We start from the raw sequence: 19535 nt of genomic DNA, 5'->3' as shown, positions 1-19535 counted from the left end.
GCTCTTTGGTGCAATCAAAAATTTTTCCAAATACAGAAGAGAAAAATCCAGAGGATCCTCTCTCAGAAGTAAAAGACCCGCTGCCTGACAAACTTAGAAATTCTGTTGTAAGTTCTTTAAGGTGTTGTCCCTTTTAAAACCACCTAAAACTATAAATCATATACACTGAAAAGTTTGTACACTGTTTAAAAAACTTCTAACAGATTATTATGAAGACCATAATTTCATTGCATTGTAATATGTTTTATTTAGTTCATTTATGAAATTTAGCACATATGAACTACCTCTTCCCAATCTTGATTTTCAAATTGTAGTGAAATAGATAATATGCAGAGAATAGATTTTAGAGTAGCTGAAACTAAGTGATATCATTATTCATAGAATGATAAAATTTTGAACAATTACATTGAATTGAGGGTAGCATATACAAAATTAAGAAGTTGTTTTCAAATAGCAAGATACTGTTTTCAAATATTTATTTCTATAATTTATTCCCTTTTCCCTAAAGAAACTTAATTTTCAGATAGGGGCGGGAAGAAATCCATGTGGGCACAAATTGTCTTCTTCCTCTTATCTGATGCTACAAGTAAGATTCCCCAGGCTTTAAGACTATTGTCATCACTCTCTACCAGCATCAGAGATTGAAAGCAAGTTTCTGACTCCTGTAGCTGTTGGCATTTCTAGTCTCCAGACTTTCAGGGAACACAAAGGTTTCTTATATCCAGGAGCCTGAGCAACTAGAAGGAAGGAGAAGGGGAGAGAGAAGGGAGAAGACATTATAACTATTCTCACAGTAGTCTCAGGCTGCCTTGGGTTCTGTTCTAAACTCTAGGATTGGTACAGTTATAAAACCATATGCAGCATTCTAGGGGTGGGTCATACAGATAGTCATATTGAAAGAGGGTATGAAATATACAATATATACATTTCCCTGGGTAATAGGGTGTTTTAAAAAATCTTGTCATGTTTGGTGTTTATTGGTAAGAATCATTAGGCATGTTTAAAATATGAATTAATATATGTGTGTATATATTTTTTGTCTCTCTGTTGATATTTTATCTAAATTGTTACTTTGAATTGTTAATATTTGTGGAAAGTAGTAGACTTAAATATAGACCTGACTAAAAAAGGTAGTGAGAATAAAGGAGTTTAGAGAGGGCTTGACAAGAAATCCCATAAAGCCAAATCATCCTGAGGACATATCAAGATAAGGTAAAAATAAGAAGAAGAAAGAAGAAGACTGTCAGCATTTCTGTCCTTAACTTTGTTCCATTAGTGACAATGATGTCACCACATTTGGCTTCTGTTGTGCTGCTTCAGAATGTAAAACTGACACTGAGAAAGCCAAGATGGGAAGAGAAGCTGAACTAAACCTAGGGACACATGGTGGCATTCCCTGCCAGAGATCACCTTCCTAGATATTTAAGGAGGGGAAGATAACAAATGTTTGGGGAAAAACAGATTTGAATCCTAAGAAAAATGAACAAGAAAATATCAAAGTGATTTATTCATATGACTAAGTTTTCATCCCTACAAAATTTTATGAAAATGAACTTAACATTTTTTCAAGTTCATCTTTGATATAGTCTAGCCTCTGGAGGGAAGAGGAGAGGAGAGGAGAGGGCCTTACTATCCTATGCTACCATCTCCTGCCTGGTCTCTAACCTTTGTAGGGAGTTGCAAGAGGAGAAGAGGGTGTCTTTTGGATAGCTTGCATCAGATGTCGCATAGGTGTCTCAAAGTCAAAATGACCAAACCACCTCATTATCTTTCCCCTAAAGCTCGATTTCCTCTTACGAACTTTCTTTCCTATTGCTGTCGTCTTTGTCACCCACATTGACACATTGGATCCATCCTTGACAATCTAATCCATTGGCAAATCAAATCATTTCTACCTTCACAACATTTCTTCTATCTTAATATCAAATGAAATAATATTTTAAAAGTACTTAGCGCAGTGCTTGGGCTATAGTAGGTGCTTAATAAATGCCTGTTCCCCTTTCCTCTCCACCCTCTCTCCTTCCCCCCCCCCCCCCCCGTTTGCATCCCAGTCTCTCTAATGATACAATCCTTCTCACTTCTTACCTGGGCTAGTGCAGTTGTCTTCTAATTGTTCTTATTACTTCAAGTCTCTCGCAACTTTCATTTATCGTCCGCTTGGTTACCAAAATGATTTTCCTAAAGCATTGTTATGGTGACTATAGCAAGTGAAACTTAACAAAAAGGTGAACTATGGCACACTTGTCCAAGCAAGATATAATTCTATTAACAGGGGCACTACTTGCCAGTAAAACAGTCAATGAATTGCCTTCATTTATGCCAAAGACCCAGAAATGAAAACGAAACTCATTTTTATAAGCATAGGACAAAGAACAGAACAAAAATACTGTCATTGGTTATGGGATTGATAGCATCATGGGAGTGAGGAATCATGATTGGTTACATTAAGGAAAGCAAGCCTACATACATGTGGGATCAGGGCAACCTCTCTCTGTCTTGAAGGAATGCTTTTTTAATTTATGGGACCCAGCTGCATCCTGAGGCTTCTGATAGTGAACCAGGAGTAGCAGATTCACAGGCACCTGGGAATGAGATAAGACCATCTTTAATTGACCAAGGAAGAGGCTAAGATGAGACAAGGTCAGTTTGTCCATTCTCAAGGATAATACGCAAATGCCTTGGAGTTTCTCAGTAGCTGAAGTTGAGATAACAAAGCTTCCTTGGCAGAAAGTGATTTGCAGGTGGTGCCGAGATTCCTTAGAATTAAAATGTTTAATGACAGTATTGAACTTTTAAACTTTAGCTCAGAGATTTTCTTTAATTAAAAGTGATCAGTAGGGAAACTGAAATTCTGGCATCTAACTGAGAAGGAGGAAGCCTGAAATTTGAACTCATAAGCTTTTTCCTTCAGAGACAAAGAAGAGGCTAAAGTTTTCGTAAAATACAGAGTAAGGTTATTAAGTAGAGTCAATTACAGAGTGAAATCAGTTATAAAATACAAAACCAATATTCATTTTCACATTGGCATTACTTTCGTTTTCAATATATTCCAGCGGCCCCTTGTTACCTCAGAGGTCAGATATAAATGCCTTTGTCACTTAAAGCTATTTACACCCTGATATCTTCCTAACTTTCCAGTCTTCTCACTCTTTGAATGTTAACATCAGCTTTTTTTCCACTAGCAGTTTGAAGTTTTCAAAATAATTTACCCAAAATGCCACTAGCATAGACAGTGAAAATATTATTATTCCCATTTTATAGATGAATTGGCTGACACTCAAGTGAAATGACTTTTCCAGTGTTATTTGAACTGAGGTCTCTCCAAACTTTATTGCTTTTCCAGCTACCCTACGAGGTAGGTTGGAGCTAAATTGTAGAATGCTTAGTCAAGAGTGACAAGCTTGAATGCTAACTCGTAACCACTAGGGAGCCATAGAAAGTTCTGAGTAAGGGGTGATGTCATTCTTGTTGCGCGTTTAGAAGGTCTATCCAGTAGCAGTATGCAGGATAGAATGGGACAAGATTGGAGATGAGACAGGAACACCTGCAGTATGTGTATAATCTGACTAGAGTGGAAAATTCTCTTTGGATGGAAATAGGCACTGAGATTGGATAAGCAACACAGGTTCAGATTATTTGGAAAACCTAGAGGGAAAGGCAGATGAATTGAATCAAAGAGTTTCCATAAATTCTGTTTCCAGAATTTATCAATAACAAATTTTGATTAAGAGCCTACTTTGTGTGTATCGCTGGGGATACAAAGATGAAAATGAAATTGTCTCTGCCTTCAAGGAGCTTACATTCTTTCTGGGGAGACATGTACATAAGCAAGTCTACAAAATAAATGCAAGGTAAATGCTCTTTGGGTGGTGGTAGGATGGAGTCAGAAACAACCAAAGGCAGTCAGGAAAGGCTCGATTTTGAAGGAAACAAGGGGACTCTAAGAGGTAAAGGTGAGGAGGGATTGCATTCCCAGGAGTAATGTATAACAAAGCTGGAATCATTCAGTTGGGGATAAGTTGTTAAGAGGCTTGAAAAGCCAGCCACAGTAGCTTTTATTTGATTCTCCTTGCAGTAGGAAGCCATTGGGATTTATTCAGACTTACACTTTAAGAAAATCAGTTTGACAGCATAGTTTGGGATGGATTGGAGAGTGGAGACACTTGAGACAAGAAAACCAACTAAGAGGCTTTTTTAGTAGTATGTGTTAGAGGTGATACAGCCCCCAACTAAAGTGGGGGTTTTGTGAGTAGAAAAAAGGGAATAGATATAAGAGATATCGTCGAGGCAAAAATGACAAGATAGGGTAATTGATTGGATATTTGGAGTGAAGGAAAATGAAGAGTCAAGGGTAATACAGAGGTTGTAAACCTTGGTTAACTGGAAGGATGGGAGTACCTTTGACAGACATAGGGGAAGTTTGGAAGAAAGATGACTTTGGCAGGAAAGGTAATGAGTTCTACTGGTTCAGACATGTTCATTTTGAGTTGCCTACAGGACATTCAGCTTGAAATATCCAGTTATCAGTTGTAAATGTGTAACTAGAACTCAGGAGAGAACCTGGGGCTGGATATATAAACTTGGGAGTCATCTTGCATAGAGATGATAATTAAACCCATGAGAGATGATGAAATCACTCACTAAGAGAGGGAGAGTAGAGAGAATAGAAGAGACCCAGTACAAAGCCTTGGTGTGACCATCCACATGTAGAGGGTGAGACAGATAGAGATAAAGGAGACCAAAGAAGAGCAGACATTCAGTTAGGAGGAGAAAAATGAGAGGATCAAGTGTAGAATGTAGTCAACAGTATCAGATGATGCCAAGAGATTGAGAAGGATGAATATTGAAAACAGACCTTCAGATTTGGCAATTAAGAAATCATTAGTAACTTTGGAGAAAGCAGGTTGATTTAGAAATGAAGTCAGAAAAATGTAAGCATTAGTGTTGACAACATAAAAAGAACAGGGTAGAGATAAGAATTGTTTACTCAGCTCTGAATAGTACGTGTAGTGCATAAAATCAGACTTCAGATCTGCCTTTATCCCACACCATCTAAGCACCTTCCAATGTGGAAAATGTAGGCAGAGTAAAATCCCTAATGTTTTCATAAGTCTAGTAAAGAAAATAACAGTAATTTTTAAAAACTCTGCCATTCACATAATTCCCATAGTTTGGCTGAAGCTACAAAGCTCTTTTTTACTGCATTGCTAAAGGCCTGAAGTAGTTCCCTCATTCAGGGCTCCATCGATGTAACCCTAATAAATACCTGTAAAATTCTACAAATATCCTTTAATATGTCTAGTGACCCATACATATATCCTGCACACATGAGAATTTGTGTGAGGGGAGAAAGAGCAATCTTCTTTGATTGGTAGGTGAAATTAGCTGCCTCAAATGGAGTGTTCTAATAGATGCTAGCTGAATTGAATTTCAATCTAAGAGACATTGTTGAAACAGTGTCAGGAATTATAATTTAAACATTTATTTTTAGGTGAGGATGTAGTGAGAGTATGAATCTTTTTCATAATTACTAATTTCAGATAGTAGTAAATACAAGTAGTATTATTGAATGATAAGAAAATCAATATACAAAATACAAAAGCTACCCCACTATACACATCTAAATGCTGGGGATCTTGTGTCACCATAGTTAGCTCTGTGTCTCTGTTGGATTTTTTTGGTTAACATCTGTATAATGATAATAATACCTTATATGTAGGTTGTATGATCCTCCTTACAGTATTCATTCATATGTTATTTCTTTTTTATCTGTGTACTTTTCAAGTTTTTAGTTATTGAGTTTCATAGCCTAATTGCCTTCTTTTTTCCCCCCTAACCTTTCTCCTCACACTTTGCAGCATTTTTGCACAGTTAGAGTGGTAAATGTCCAGAAAACACATACAAGTTCAGCCTATAAAGTAGAAAGGAATTGTTCAATGCCTGCTTGTGGACTAGCCTCAATATTTTTCCTTTGCTCTATAATGGCATTTTGTTTTAGAAACTAAAACTAAAAAGATTGAGGGATGAGGTTTATTTGCTATAATTATTGTGAATGAGGAAAAAATTAGAACAGTGGAAAGCAGCCATGGAAAAATCCCTTAATTTCATGGTGTTGATTGAGATTATGTAGGAAAGCAAGCATTTTTCAAAAATCAGATTAATTCATTTTAATGTTTCTATTTTATTCTATAGAGTGAACGGTTACAATCTGACCTCATAGTTTGCATAGTGATTGGTGTGCTGTATTTTGCAATTCATGTAAGCACAGTGTTCACAGTTTTACAGGTAAAGTATTCATCTTTCTCTTGACAAGAAACCCTCTTAGCTTCTTATTGTTGGTTCATTTCTGATTTGATTTGTAATATTCCCTTGTTATGGTGCAGGAGTCACTTAAAGAGGATGTTGTGTACAGAACCAGTTTTTAGCCCGAATGTGTAGACTGACGTTTGATTTCATTTCATTTGAATGTAACCATTTATGTGTATATGTGTGTGTGTGTGTGTGTGTGTGTGTGTGTGTGTGTATGTATACACATTATCACAAACCTATTTCTAAACATGTCTATATTAGTAACATGCTCTGCAGTTCAACAGATAAAAGAAAACTCTTCTTCATCCCTAATCTAATCTAATCTAATCCATTAAGCAGTTATGAAGTATCTCCTGCATGTAAATCACAAGGGATACAAAGATAAAACAGACCCTCAATGAACTTTTCTTTAATTGAGGAGGTACAGATAGATAAGTAAGAAATACATGATTACTTGAGGAGGGAGAGAGCTTTGAACCAAAGGTTTCTAGGTTTTGCTTTCTGTATCATGTGGGACAAGATGATCCTTGAAGGAAGACAGGGATCTTCTTAGGTGGAGACGGGGAGACGGTGTATTCTAGGCATGGGAGACAGACAGCCTGTGCAAAGACACAGATATAGGAGGTAGAATGCCGAGTTGAGGGAATAGCAAGTATGCAAGTTTGATTGGAATTTGGAGTGTATAAAAAGGAATTTATGAAAGAAATCTGATATTCTGGAACCATATTGTGAAGGTTTTTAAATGCCAAAGAAGTTTGCATCTTATCTTGGTAGTAGTAGGGAGCCACAGAAAATAGAGGAGCAAGAGAATAATATGGTCAGGCTTGTATTTTAGAAATGTTGTTTTGGAAGCTGTGTGGAGGCTGGATTAGAAATGTAAGAGACTAGGTGCAGGGAGACCAATTAGTTTATTTCAGTTATTCGATGTGATTTATAATGGGAACCTGAACTAGTGTTACACCTTGTGAATGGTTAAAGGTAATAGATGCAAAAAATGTTGGGGAATCTGAATTGGCATCTGAGTTGACAACTGAGTGATTTGAGGAGTGAAAGGGAGAGAAGGGCTGAGGAATTGTCCCTAGGTTAAAAGTGGTGCTTTCAATACTAATAAAGAACTTTGTGGAAGGATTTTAATTTAGGAAGAAAGATTAATTCCATTTTGGATGTTCTGGATTTCAGATATACCATGAATAAATAGTGTTCAAGAACAACACCAAGGCTAGGTATCTAATTCTGGGATACATCACATAGAGGTGAAAACTGCATCCATGGGATCTGATAATGTCATCCAGAGAAGGCTGTATAGAAGTATGAAAAGAAGCCTAGGACAGCACCTTGGGGGACACCAGGGTTTGGATGTAGGATATGGATGAGAATCCAGTAGAAGGAGGAAATCCGGAAGAGAGAAGAGTTACAATAAAATAGGAAAGAAGAGTGCCTAAGAAGGGGGACTGGTTGCCAGTGTAAATTACTTAAGAGAAGCTCACATTAGATTTAGCATTTAAGAGACTATTTATAACCGTAGAGAGCTATTTCAGTGGAGTGGTGAGCTTCGGATCCAGATTACAAGAGTTCAAGAAGTGAATAAGGATGAGGAAATGGGGGCCTTCCTAGGAGTTTGTCAGGGAAAAGAAAAAGAGACACAGAGCAATGACTTGAGGTGGAGTGAAGTGAGGGTTTTTAAGAGTGGCAAAAGCTTGGGCATGTTTGCGAGTGAAAGAGAAAGAACCATTGCATGTTGAGAAATTGAAAATTATATAGAGAGGAAACCAACAAAAGCACAAGCTGCTGGAAGAGACAGAAATGGATGAGATCAAACACACAAGTAGAAAAGAGGGCCTTGACTAACAGGAGCACCACATCTTCATTAGTGAGAATAGCAAAGGAGGAGAGAATGTAAGCTGATGTTATGAAAAGTTTAAAAATATGGGATAAGAGATGACATGTCTGTCCTCATTTTCTCATCAAAGTAAGAAGTGAGGTCCTCTGCTGAGAGATAGATAAATAGAGAAGGAAGCTTGAGGAGAGAAGAGAATGATTGGAATAGCTCCTATATGAGAGTGTAGTAGAGGTTCAGTTAGGAATAAAAGGTTTCCAGTGCTTTGAGAACTCAATTGAGTTAGAAAATACAAATTTTTAGTTGACTCCTGTCAGTAGGATTGTGTTACTTCCTCCAGCAGCATGAAGCAGGACATGTCCACTTTGTCTGGTTGAGGGCCAAAGTAATTTCATAAATGGTTCAGAAAGTCACAGAGGATATTGATAGAACAGCAACATTTACCCCCAGTTTTCTCTCCTAGCCATATCAGCAATACTTGTAGAGACTTTTTTTTTCACCCCAAAGGAAGCCATATTGATTTAAACATTCATGGTATATTGGTTAGCTTTTACTTCCATAAATGATTTATACTTAAAAAAAAATAGAAATAGTAACTATAGACAAATGTTTTCTGATTCTGGAGGCTAAAGTTGATTGACCTCATAACAGTCTATTACTAGCCTATGTTTGTATTTCATTGTTACATGAGAAATCAAATTCAAAGAAATGACAGGTTAATTGTGAGTTTAGTCTTTGTCTCAAAATTATTTATTTCATTTTTTTCAACTTTACTTTTTCTTTAGCCTGCTCTGAAGTATGTTCTCTATACCTTGGTGGGCTCAGTAGGCTTTTTAACACATTACATGCTGCCTCAGGTCCGGAAGCAGCTACCGTGGCACTGTTTCTCTCACCCACTGCTGAAAACCAAGGAATATTACCAGTTCGAAGTTCGAAGTAAGTAACATTATTAACACATTCATTTTTAATTGGAAAAAATGCCATTCATCTTTATAGTTAAATGTGAGAATCATTTTACCACCTACCTGATTTCCTTTGGTGTAATTCTGTAGTCAGCAAACTTATCTAGAGAGCAAATTGCTCATTGTTTAAAAACTAATTATCTTTTCAGGAATCAGACATTGCAAATTCTATTCAGTTGGGGCCCTTATATTTTCAAAAATTTAGTAGTATTGGTTTATTTAACTAAGTTGATTATGTTAGTAGGACCATCTCCCCGGGTTTAATCTCTTTTCATGTTGACTAGCTTTGCCCAGAGAATCACCTCTCTTCTATGAGTAATATTGTCCAGCCATTTCATAATATATACTGTGGTATTGTGGTGCACACCCATCACCATTCCTAGGAAAATAACTCAAAAGCAAATATCCTACAGAGGATAGAGCACCATCATCACATACAAAGAATAGTGTGTATATCTGTTACTCAGTTTATGTTCAAAAATTGAGCAGTTTTTGTTGAGAACTTTTACTTATAATATTAATAGCATATATTTACATAGTTGTTTAATTTTCAAGATGTTTCTCATGTATTGTCACTTTTTGTTCATAAGCCCTGAAACACGGAGAAGTATTATTTTTTTATCCTTTAGGTAAGGAAAACAAGGTTTTGAGAAGTAAAATGATAGACTAGGGTTATATAGCTTATAATTGTCAGAGCTGGGATTCATATTCAAATCCAGTGCTCTTTGCACTGTACAAACTAAATTAAGACTGTTGTTAAACCCACATAATTCATCGTCATTTCTATATATTACTAACAAAGCACAGCAGCAAGAGATAGAGAAGTTCCATTTTAAGACATTTTTAAGACAGTATAAAATATTTGGGAGTCTACCTGCTAAGACAAACCCAGGAACTATATGAACACAATTACAAAACACTTTTCCCACAAATAAAGTCAGATATAAATAATTGGATAAATGTAAGTTGTTCATGGGCAGGCTGACAATTTACTTATTTAGTGCCATATCAATCAAATTACCAAAAATTATTTTACAGAGCTAGAAAAAAATAACGAAATTCATCTGGAAAAACAAAAGGTCCAGAATATCAAGGGAATTAATGAAAAGAAATGCAAGGGAAGGTGGCCTAGCCGTACCAGATCTAGAACTGTATTATAAAACAGCAATCATGAGAACTACTTGGTACTGGCTAAGAAGTAGAGTAGTGGATCAGGGGAATAGGTTAGGTACACAAGACACAGTAGTCAGTGACTACTGTAATCTACTGTTTGATAAACCCAAAGACTACAGTTTCTGGGATGAGAAATCACTATTTGACAAAAACTGCTGGGAAAACTGGGAAGTAGTATGGCAGAAACTAGGCATAGACCAACATCTTACACCACATATCAAGATAAGGTCAAAATCGGTATAAGATTTAGACATAAAGGGTAATAATAGTGTACGCAAATTAGGAGAGCAAGGGATAGTTTACCTGTCAGATCTATAGAGAAGAGAAGAATGTGTGACTAAACAGGAGATAGAGAACATTATGAAATGCAAAATGGATAATTTTGATTACATTAAATTAAAAAGTTTTTGTGCAAAGCCAGTGCAACCAAGATTAGAAGGGAAGCAGAAAGCCTGGTAGCAATTTTTACAGCTAGTGTCTCTGAAAAAGGCCTGATTTCTCAAATATATAGAGAACTGAGTCAAACTTATTAGAATACAAGTCATTCCTCAATTGATAGTCAAAGGATATGAACAGGCAGTTTTTGGACGAAGAAATTACAGCTATCTATAGTCATATGAAAAAATGCCTTCAATTACTGTTGATTAGAGAAATGCAAATCAAAACAACTCTGAGGTACCACATCACACCTATCAGATTGGCTAACATGATACAACAGGAAAATGATAAATGTTGGGGAAGATTTGGGAAAATTGGAACACTAATGCATTGTTTGTGGAGTTATGAACTGATCCAACCATTCTGGAGAGCAATTTGGAGCTGTGCCAAAAGTGCTATAGAACTATGCATACCCTTTGATCCAGCAATATCACTACTAGGTCTGTATGCCCAAAAGATCATAAAAATGGGAGTGTCTGTCCCTGGGCACATTCCCTGAAATTTTTCCAAGAGAAAGCTGCAAAGGTTTAGGTTGTGCTAAGTAGCCTTCAAAACCCTAGGTTTACCTTCTGCCTTAGGATAAGTTATTCAAATAAAACTTTGATGAAGAAAGGGGGCTATAATCTTTAATAATAATATAACTTTTAATGATAACCTTTAATCTTATAGGTGCCAATTGTTGATTTCACAGATCACTTAAAAGTTGATAATGAATTGGGTATGAATTACTGAATTTCATACATATTTTGCTTGCATTAACCTTGAATTGCTCTTTGAATAAAGTAAGATTTCCCTTTCTTATCCGTTGACTAAGTTATCTGTAATTCCAGGATGACACATAGTCTTTCTTATTTTTGTTACTCTGATAGATGCAGCCCATATTATGTGGTTTGAGAAACTTCATGTATGGCTTATTTTTGTGGAGAAGAATGTTATCTACCCGTTGATCGTTCTTAATGAGCTCAGTAGCAGTGCAAAGACTATTGCTAGTCCTAAGAAACTGGATACTGAGTAAGTATGAAAGTCTTCCAATACTAGGCTGCCTTATCAAGATCTGTTCTAGGCAAAATTGTGAGGTAACCAATAAACAAACATTTATTGATTTCCTATTATGTGCCAGACACCATCATAGCTGAGAAGTTTTGAAAAATGGCTTTTTTTCTTTTTTTTTTCATTCTGCTTTTCACTTCCTGATGCAGTTAGCCTTACTATTCTCCCTATAACACTATAATCTGTTTTAAAAATTGATGTTCCAAATGACCAAACCACCATTGTTGTTTACTATTCTTAAAACATTTTTTCCCTTTTAAAAACAATTTACAGGACTTCTCCCGCCCCCACCCCCACCCCAGTCTCCTGTTTCTTCCACTCATCCTGGCACTAACCCAGTTCAGGCCCTTAGCACCTCTGGCCTGGACTATTTGCCTCCTGACTGGTTTCTTTGTCCTTTGTCTCCTCCTTCTCTAACCCACTGCAGCTGACAGAATAATCTTTCTAAGGTACAAGTCTGCCCGTGTCATTTTGCCACTCAAAAACCATTGCCTCTGCATTAAACTCCAAACTTCAGCTCAGCATTGGAATTCTAGCTCCACGGTCTGGTTCCCCTGTCTTTTCCTAGTGTGATTTTACAGTGCTGCAATGCTAGTCCTCACCGATTCTACATTCCAGCCAAACTGACCATAAGTTGTTCCTTGAACTTAGTATTCCTTCTTCCATCTCTATGGATCCATGAAGTCCATTTTCCATGCCTGAAATTCACTCTTTCTCAAAGTCTGCCTTTCAGAATTCTTTTCCATCAGGTTCTGTCCAGATGTCCCTTGTTCCCTGATTCCCCAAGCTGAAAATAATTGTCTCCCCCACAGATTTTCTTGAAGTACCTTTGCCCTCATCAAACTATCTTGTATTGTAACTTAGGTGTGTACAATATGTTTTCCCTTCCTGCTCCCAAGTAGAATACAACTTCCTTACAGACAGAAACAGTGCCTTTTTTTGTTTCTGTTCCTAAAATAGGGCCTAACACTACCTAGCACATAGTAGATACTAAATGGAAGTTCATTGATTGAATGAATGGAAAACTGTCCATGTTGCTTAAAAGTAGTTAAGCTACTTTAGGATTTGACTTAATTGGACTAGGAAGTTTCATAACATGTGAAACCCAAGAATATTATTTGAGTTAACCAATAGAAAATCACTCATATTTCCTCCAGAAATTAAAAGCCAAGTAAATTGAGCCTTTTAAAAGTGATGTTAGTTTGAATTTATTCGATATGTCACATAGTCAGCAGCTGATGAATTTTGCTTTTGTCCTGTAACAGGTTAGGCGCTTTAATGATCACCATTGCCGGTTTGAAGTTGCTGCGTTCTTCTTTCAGCAGCCCAACTTGTCAGTATGTCACCGTCATCTTCACTGTGCTCTTTTTCAAATTTGACTATGAAGCTTTGTCAGAAACAATGTTATTAGATCTCTTCTTCATGTCCATATTCTTCAACAAGGTAACTCAACATTGAAAATTTTGTCCTCAGCTTTAGAAACTGGACTGAACAATAACAGTAGAATACTCTGAGATCATTATGCCAAAATTTGGGTTGACTTTACTTCCTGGCAAAAAATTTGTTTTCTCAGTACTAAAGGTAAAAGAAAAATGTTCTTAGCTAAGTACTAAACTGTGATATTCACTAATAGATGCAGCAGAATTTTAGAGAAGAAAGAAATAGTCTGGTCTAAAGTAATCCAAAAAGGCTTCCTGAAAGAGGGAGAAGTTGAGTTAGGCCCTGAAAAGTAAGTGGTATTCACATACAGAGAGAAAAGATGGTTGAATAGGCCAAGTTGCTTTGGAGGTAGGGAAGGGCAAGCAGGAATAATATGCAAAAGTATATAGGCAGAAATGAGTGTAGTGTGTTTGGGGGGAAGGGAGGGAGTCAGTCTTGTTGGAACACATCATTATGGATTGGAGAAGAGTTGTAATCAAGGTTGGATAAGTAGAGGGTTCTTGATTTACAGAAGGCCTTGAAAACCAGATTGAAGTGGGAGCCTTAGATCTTAAGAAGGTAAGTGAGAAGGTGAAAGTTACATTTTGGGAAGATCGGTCACAATATGTAGAATGAATTTTCATAGTAGGAAGGTCCTGGAGGCAGGGAGAACAGTTAGAAAGTTATTATAATTCAGTTATTTTTCTTTTCAGTTGTTCAAGGTTGAGGGCAGTGTTTAGCAGTAAAACTATAGAAGGAGTTCAACATTTCCCTTCTTAAAAGTGTTTAACTAGAGAATTAGGGATAAAGAAGGGATCTGTGTTTTCACTCTAATAAGAAATGCTAGATGAGAAACTCCATCTGCTAATGTAGATTGGCCCCTTGTCTGCAACTTAGATCTCAGGAATCGCCCAGAGCACTGAGAAGTTAAGTGACTGAGGGTCACACAGCCATTATTTGTCAGAGAGGAAACATAAACTCTCGGGTCTTTCTTGCCTTTGAAGATAGCTCTCTATCCTTATGATCATCCATATCTTACCTCTGAGTTATTTGTACAATGTGAGATTTTACCACATCAGCTACTGTATCCTTTTATTTCCTCTCCTGATGAACAAGGAAATGATCGGAATAGAAATGAACAGTGGAACAGAGAAGTGTTTCTAAGATATTGAGAATCAGCAGAAGGCACATAGGATTGCTGTAACTCTTTAAACCTTTAGATTAAAGTTAGACATTATCTTACTAATCTGTAAGAAAATAAAGTTCCAGGAGGACAGTCATTCAAGCAAAAATTCCACAGTTGTAGTATCATGCCTTTTTTGGTTGAAGAAGATTATCTTCCCAGCCTATAGTCATTAGGGAGAATGGGTCTATGAATATGATAATGTTAATAATAATGACTGACATTTATATAGCATGTAGACTGCATGCCAGGCACTGTGCTAAGCGCTTTACAATTACTATCTCATGTGGTCCGCACAACAACCATGAGGGTAAGCGCTATTCTTGTCTCCATATTACAGTTGAGGAAGTTGAGGCAGATTAAGGGACTTGCCCAGGATTACACACCTAGGACATTTCTGAGGCTGAATTTGAACTCCAGTCTTTCTCACTCCAGGACAGGTGCTTTATCTACAGTACCACCAGCAGCCTTAGCAGCTAAGAGTATGAATTGTGGTACAATATATGAGTTTGTAGTCGAAGAGCTAATGAAAATATTTACTATTAATATACTTTTTATTATTCTGAGAAAAATACCCACTTAAGTTATTTCGAAAGAATCACCTGATTTGTGCACTTTGTTTCTTCCACAAGGTTCTACCCCTCTTTCCCTTGGCACCTAACTGCAGTGCCACTAAAAGGCATCAAAGTGAACCAAAGTCAAACTCACACCCATGAAATAGGTCATGGATAATGATCCTTCTTTTTTAAAATGTACTGAAATTGTAGGAGACTTAGAATTTCTAACTGTTGACTCAAATATCAAAAGACCTGCCATTTTCCTGTTAAGAAAAGATACTATAGTCTCCGTTAATTTCTTAAATTACAAATAATTTTGATGATAAAATTTTCTTACTAATTTTTCTTTTCTGTTCTTTTCTTGCAGCTTTGGGAACTTCTATATAAGTTGCGGTTTGTGTATACTTATATTGCACCATGGCAGATTACATGGGGCTCTGCTTTTCATGCTTTTGCCCAGCCTTTTGCTGTACCTCGTATCCTTCTGTTTAAAATTTTGCAAAAATACATTTACTTTTTTTGTAGGAAAAGCATTTTGTGTATTGTTCATTATGGACTAAAGCAACCAACTAATTATCAAGCATTGATTAAGTACCTGGGCTAGGAACTAGACTAGGTGTTTAGAATACAAAGACAGAAATAAAATAGTCCTTGTTTTCAGAGGTGCTTACATTGTTTTGGGGGAGACATCTGGTACATATATCAATATGTACAGAGTAAATAAATATGTATAGGATAAATGCAAAATTAATTCCTTGTACTTAATTACAGGGTTGTTAGGCTGGGAAGACATTAGCCAGTTGGAGAGCTCAAGGTAAAGGTGGTGTTTTAATTAAATATTGAAGGTGAGGATGGAGCCCATTCCATAGAAAGGGGACAGCCAGCCTGTAGAAAGAAGTAGTGGAGTATTTTGTGTAAGGAGCAAAGAGAAAGACTCTGGGGAGTAAACTTGCCTCATGCTTCACTAAAAAAATTTGTGGCCATTCACTTGAGAGCTCCCTTTTCTCTCTTCATCCTTTGACCACTTTCTCCTTTTTCTCCACCGTTTCAGCTTTAGAGGTAGCCATTCTTGCCAAAGCAAGCCCCCCTACATTCACAAGAAATCTCTTTTCATTATTTCCAGCATATTGCCTTCTCTGTGATCACCACTCTCATTAATCTTCAATGTCTCCTTGTCTAGTGGCTACTTTTCTACAGCCTGTAAATATGCCCATATCTCCTCCATCTTCAGAAAGCCCTCACTTGATCCATCCTTGCTGGCTATCATGCTGGCTGTCATCCTGGCTTAACTCTTTGAGAAGGCTCTTTATGATCGGGGCTTCCTCTATTTCCTTTCCCCTTACTCTCTTCTTAACTCTCTTCAGTCTGGCTTCTGACTTCATCATTCAGCTGAAAATGCTCTCTTCAAAGTTGCCGATAATCTCTTTAACTTCCAAATCCAGTGGCCTTTTCTCAATCCTCATCCTTCTTGATCCTTTTGGATGTGTCTTTGACACTGTACTTTCTTTTCTCTAGGTTTTCATGATAATGCTGTTCTCCTAGTACCTTTCTGACCATTCCTTCTCAGTTTCCTTTGCTGGATCTCCATCTAGGTTACACTGGTTAACCATCAGTGTGTCCTAAGGCTCTGTGGTGGGCCCTCTTCTCTTCTATACTATTTCAGTTGTTGATCTAATCAACTCCCATTAATTAGATTCTCATCCCTATGCTGATGATTCTCAGATCTGCTTGTCCAGCCCTATGATCTCTCCTGACCTCTGGTCTCACATCTCTACCTGCCAGTTGGAAATCTTAAACTGGATGTCTTATAGACATATTAAATTGACCCAGTCTAAAACTAAACTCCCTATCTTTTCCCCAAACCCACTTTTATTCCTAACTTTCTTATTACCATTAGAGGTACCACCATCCTTTCAGTCTGCCAGGTTTCCAATTTACATGTCATCCTCAACTCTTCATTCTCTCTGATTTCCCATATCCAATCTGTTGCTAATTTTTTTTTTAAATTTTCTCTTGCACCCTTCTCTCCTTTGATACTGCCACTACTCTCGTATAGACTCTTTATCATCCTGGACTATTTCAATAGTCTGCTGGTGGGTTTCCCTGCCGCACTTCAGTCCATCCTCCACTCGGTGGTTAAATTGGTTTTCCTAAGGGGCAATTCTAACTTTATCACCCTCCTATTCAGTCAACTACAGTAGCTGCTTATTGCTGCCAGGATCAAATATAATATCCTCTGTTTTGCTTTTTAATCCCTCTATAACCTGGCCCTTTCCTACCTTTCCAGTGCTCTTACACAGCCCAGCCTCCACCTCCCACCTCCATGTAATTTGCCATCCAGTGACACTGGCCTCCTTGCTATTCCTTGCAAATGACACTATATCTTTCAGCTCTGGGAATTTTCCCTATCTTCCATGCCTGAAACTCTGTCCTTCCTCTTCTCCATCTCCTAGTCTTCTTGGCTTCCTTCAAGTCTTAGTTAAGTCTTGCCTTCTGCAAGAAGCTTTTTTCCAGTCCCCATTGCTGTTAGTCTCTTTCTTGTACAGATTATTTCTGATTTATCCTTTGTGTGTATATATTTTTACCTAGTTGTTTGCTTTTGACTCCTCCATTAGACGGTGAACTCCCTGAGAGCACAGACTGTCATTTGCCTTTTTTTGTATCCTTAGTACCGTGCTTGACATGAAATAGATGCTTAATAATTGCTTGTTGACTGGAAAAGATAGATTGGAGCCAGGTAGTTAAGAATTTTACAAGCCAAACACAGGAATTTTTATTTTAATCCTAGAGATAACTGGGAACCACTCAAGTTTATTGAATGGGAGGAGGGGTGATATGATCAGACTTATGCTTTAGGAAAGCCACTTTGGCAGTTGTGGGGAGAGATTTGAGTCAGGAGACATTTATTTCAGGTGAAAAGTAGAAGGCATAAACTGAAGTGGTTAGTATTGTAGGATAATGTCAAGGCTACAAACCTGGAAGGATTGGTGGGAAATTCAGAAGAGGAGTAATTTTAGGGACAAAGATAATGAAACAAAATAATACATTTTTTCATAATTGTTGAGCTGTTACCATCAGCATTCCAATATTCGCATAGTTGACAATAGAAACAACTTTTCAGCAAGGATGCCTTAGGGCTGAAGAACACAGGTTTGGCAGAATGTGAACAGACTTAGCATTTGTTCACAGCTATGATTAGTGCCCCATAACCATCACATCTGAGAAGTGGAAAGGAATCATGGGCACAAGCATATGACAGCCTAAGAAAAGGCATTCATCTAAGAGAGCCAGGTGCATTGGCCTTCTATGATGCTGGTGATTTGATTGTTACAATCCCCACTCCCTCTTCTAGCCCCATCACATTTATTAGTAAGGATTTGATTTTGCCCTGTAGAACTCTGATGTGTGATCTTGGATCAAAAGGAGTTTTGCCATTACAGTGCCTGTAATCTCTTTCTCAGTTGAGCATTGGTGTGAGGGGATGTTTCCCTTTGGCACATATGTTCTCTCATACTTTTGCTTCTGTGCCTTTTTTTTTTTAAAAGCTAATCTCTATACCTAGAATACTTTCTGCCTTCCCATGTGTATGTCTCCTGTAATCATCCTTTATACTCCTGTTTGTTCAAGTTCTACTCATATTTCAAGGCCTTGCTCAAATTCCAACTCTTCCGTGAAGCATTCTTTGTTTCTCTAGTCAGAAATGATCTTTCCCTGCTCTGAAGTTTCAGATATTGTTGAATTTAAAAAAAAAACCGCATTGTGCTGTATTTAGAATCAGAGCTATGAGAATCATATTTATATATTCACAGTCAGTCTGTAGCAAGAATTTCTCAGGCCATTGTAGTCACGAGAATTCAGACAGGTGAAAAAAACAACTTACATATGTATGTACACGTACATATATATTATTTGTTTATGTACTTTTAAATTGTTTTAGAAGATTACTTTGGGTTAAACAGCTACAGTTATTGCAGAATAGAAGATTTTATGTTGTCCTTAGGATCCTCTTAGATATAGCATACTGTCTCAAGATCCCCCAGTTTACCATTAATTGCTTTAACTCCTGGAATAAGCAACTGCTGATTTTTTGATGAGTAAGCTCTCACCAACCCCACCCCCACTCTCTTCATTTCTGATACATGTACACACTTTACTTGGTGAAGTTTGAGCCTTGCTTGATTTTGCTTCCACAGTACTATATACCTTTCTAATGTACTTAAAACATTTTACTTTATATTAAAGTTTTTTGTTTACTTGACTTATTTCTATTGTAAGTTCGAGAGTGTAATGCACTTCTGTATCTTCTTTAATGCCTACTACATAGTAAGTGTTTGAGAATGTTCACTGAATTCCAAAATCTATTTTCTGAATTTCCCTAAACTCTTGTAAATAAAAGTAAAAACTAGCAATATAAAAATAGAAAAAGCATATTTTAACATTTTATACATTTTAATTATTAATTTTGAGGATCTTTTTTGGATAGAAAAAACCACATTTTTCAACCTCAGAAAAATCTAGTCTAGGCTTATCCTTTACTTACTTGTTATCTCCCTTGTTGGCTTTTCTTCCTGTACTTTCTCCTGTTTATTGAAATCTGTATTTGGGAG

At 37.0% G+C, this 19535-nt stretch overlaps 1 protein-coding gene across 1 annotated transcript in view; it reads left to right on the top strand.

Annotated features, from left to right (window-relative positions):
* The window catches only part of PCNX1 (pecanex 1), a 219248-nt gene that overhangs the window by 144113 nt on the left and 55600 nt on the right, over positions 1-19535 (top strand). Inside the window, 6 exon segments of the mRNA XM_036737003.1 lie at positions 2-107; positions 6193-6285; positions 8932-9082; positions 11589-11730; positions 13035-13212; positions 15296-15404. Of these exon segments, the coding sequence (XP_036592898.1) occupies positions 2-107; positions 6193-6285; positions 8932-9082; positions 11589-11730; positions 13035-13212; positions 15296-15404 (779 nt within the window).

The sequence above is a fragment of the Trichosurus vulpecula genome, chromosome 8, assembly GCF_011100635.1.
Source record: "Trichosurus vulpecula isolate mTriVul1 chromosome 8, mTriVul1.pri, whole genome shotgun sequence".
NCBI classification, from domain to species: Eukaryota; Metazoa; Chordata; class Mammalia; order Diprotodontia; family Phalangeridae; genus Trichosurus; species Trichosurus vulpecula.
The sequence above is the reverse complement of the archived record's forward strand: the minus strand, read 5'-3'. Positions and strand labels throughout refer to the sequence as shown.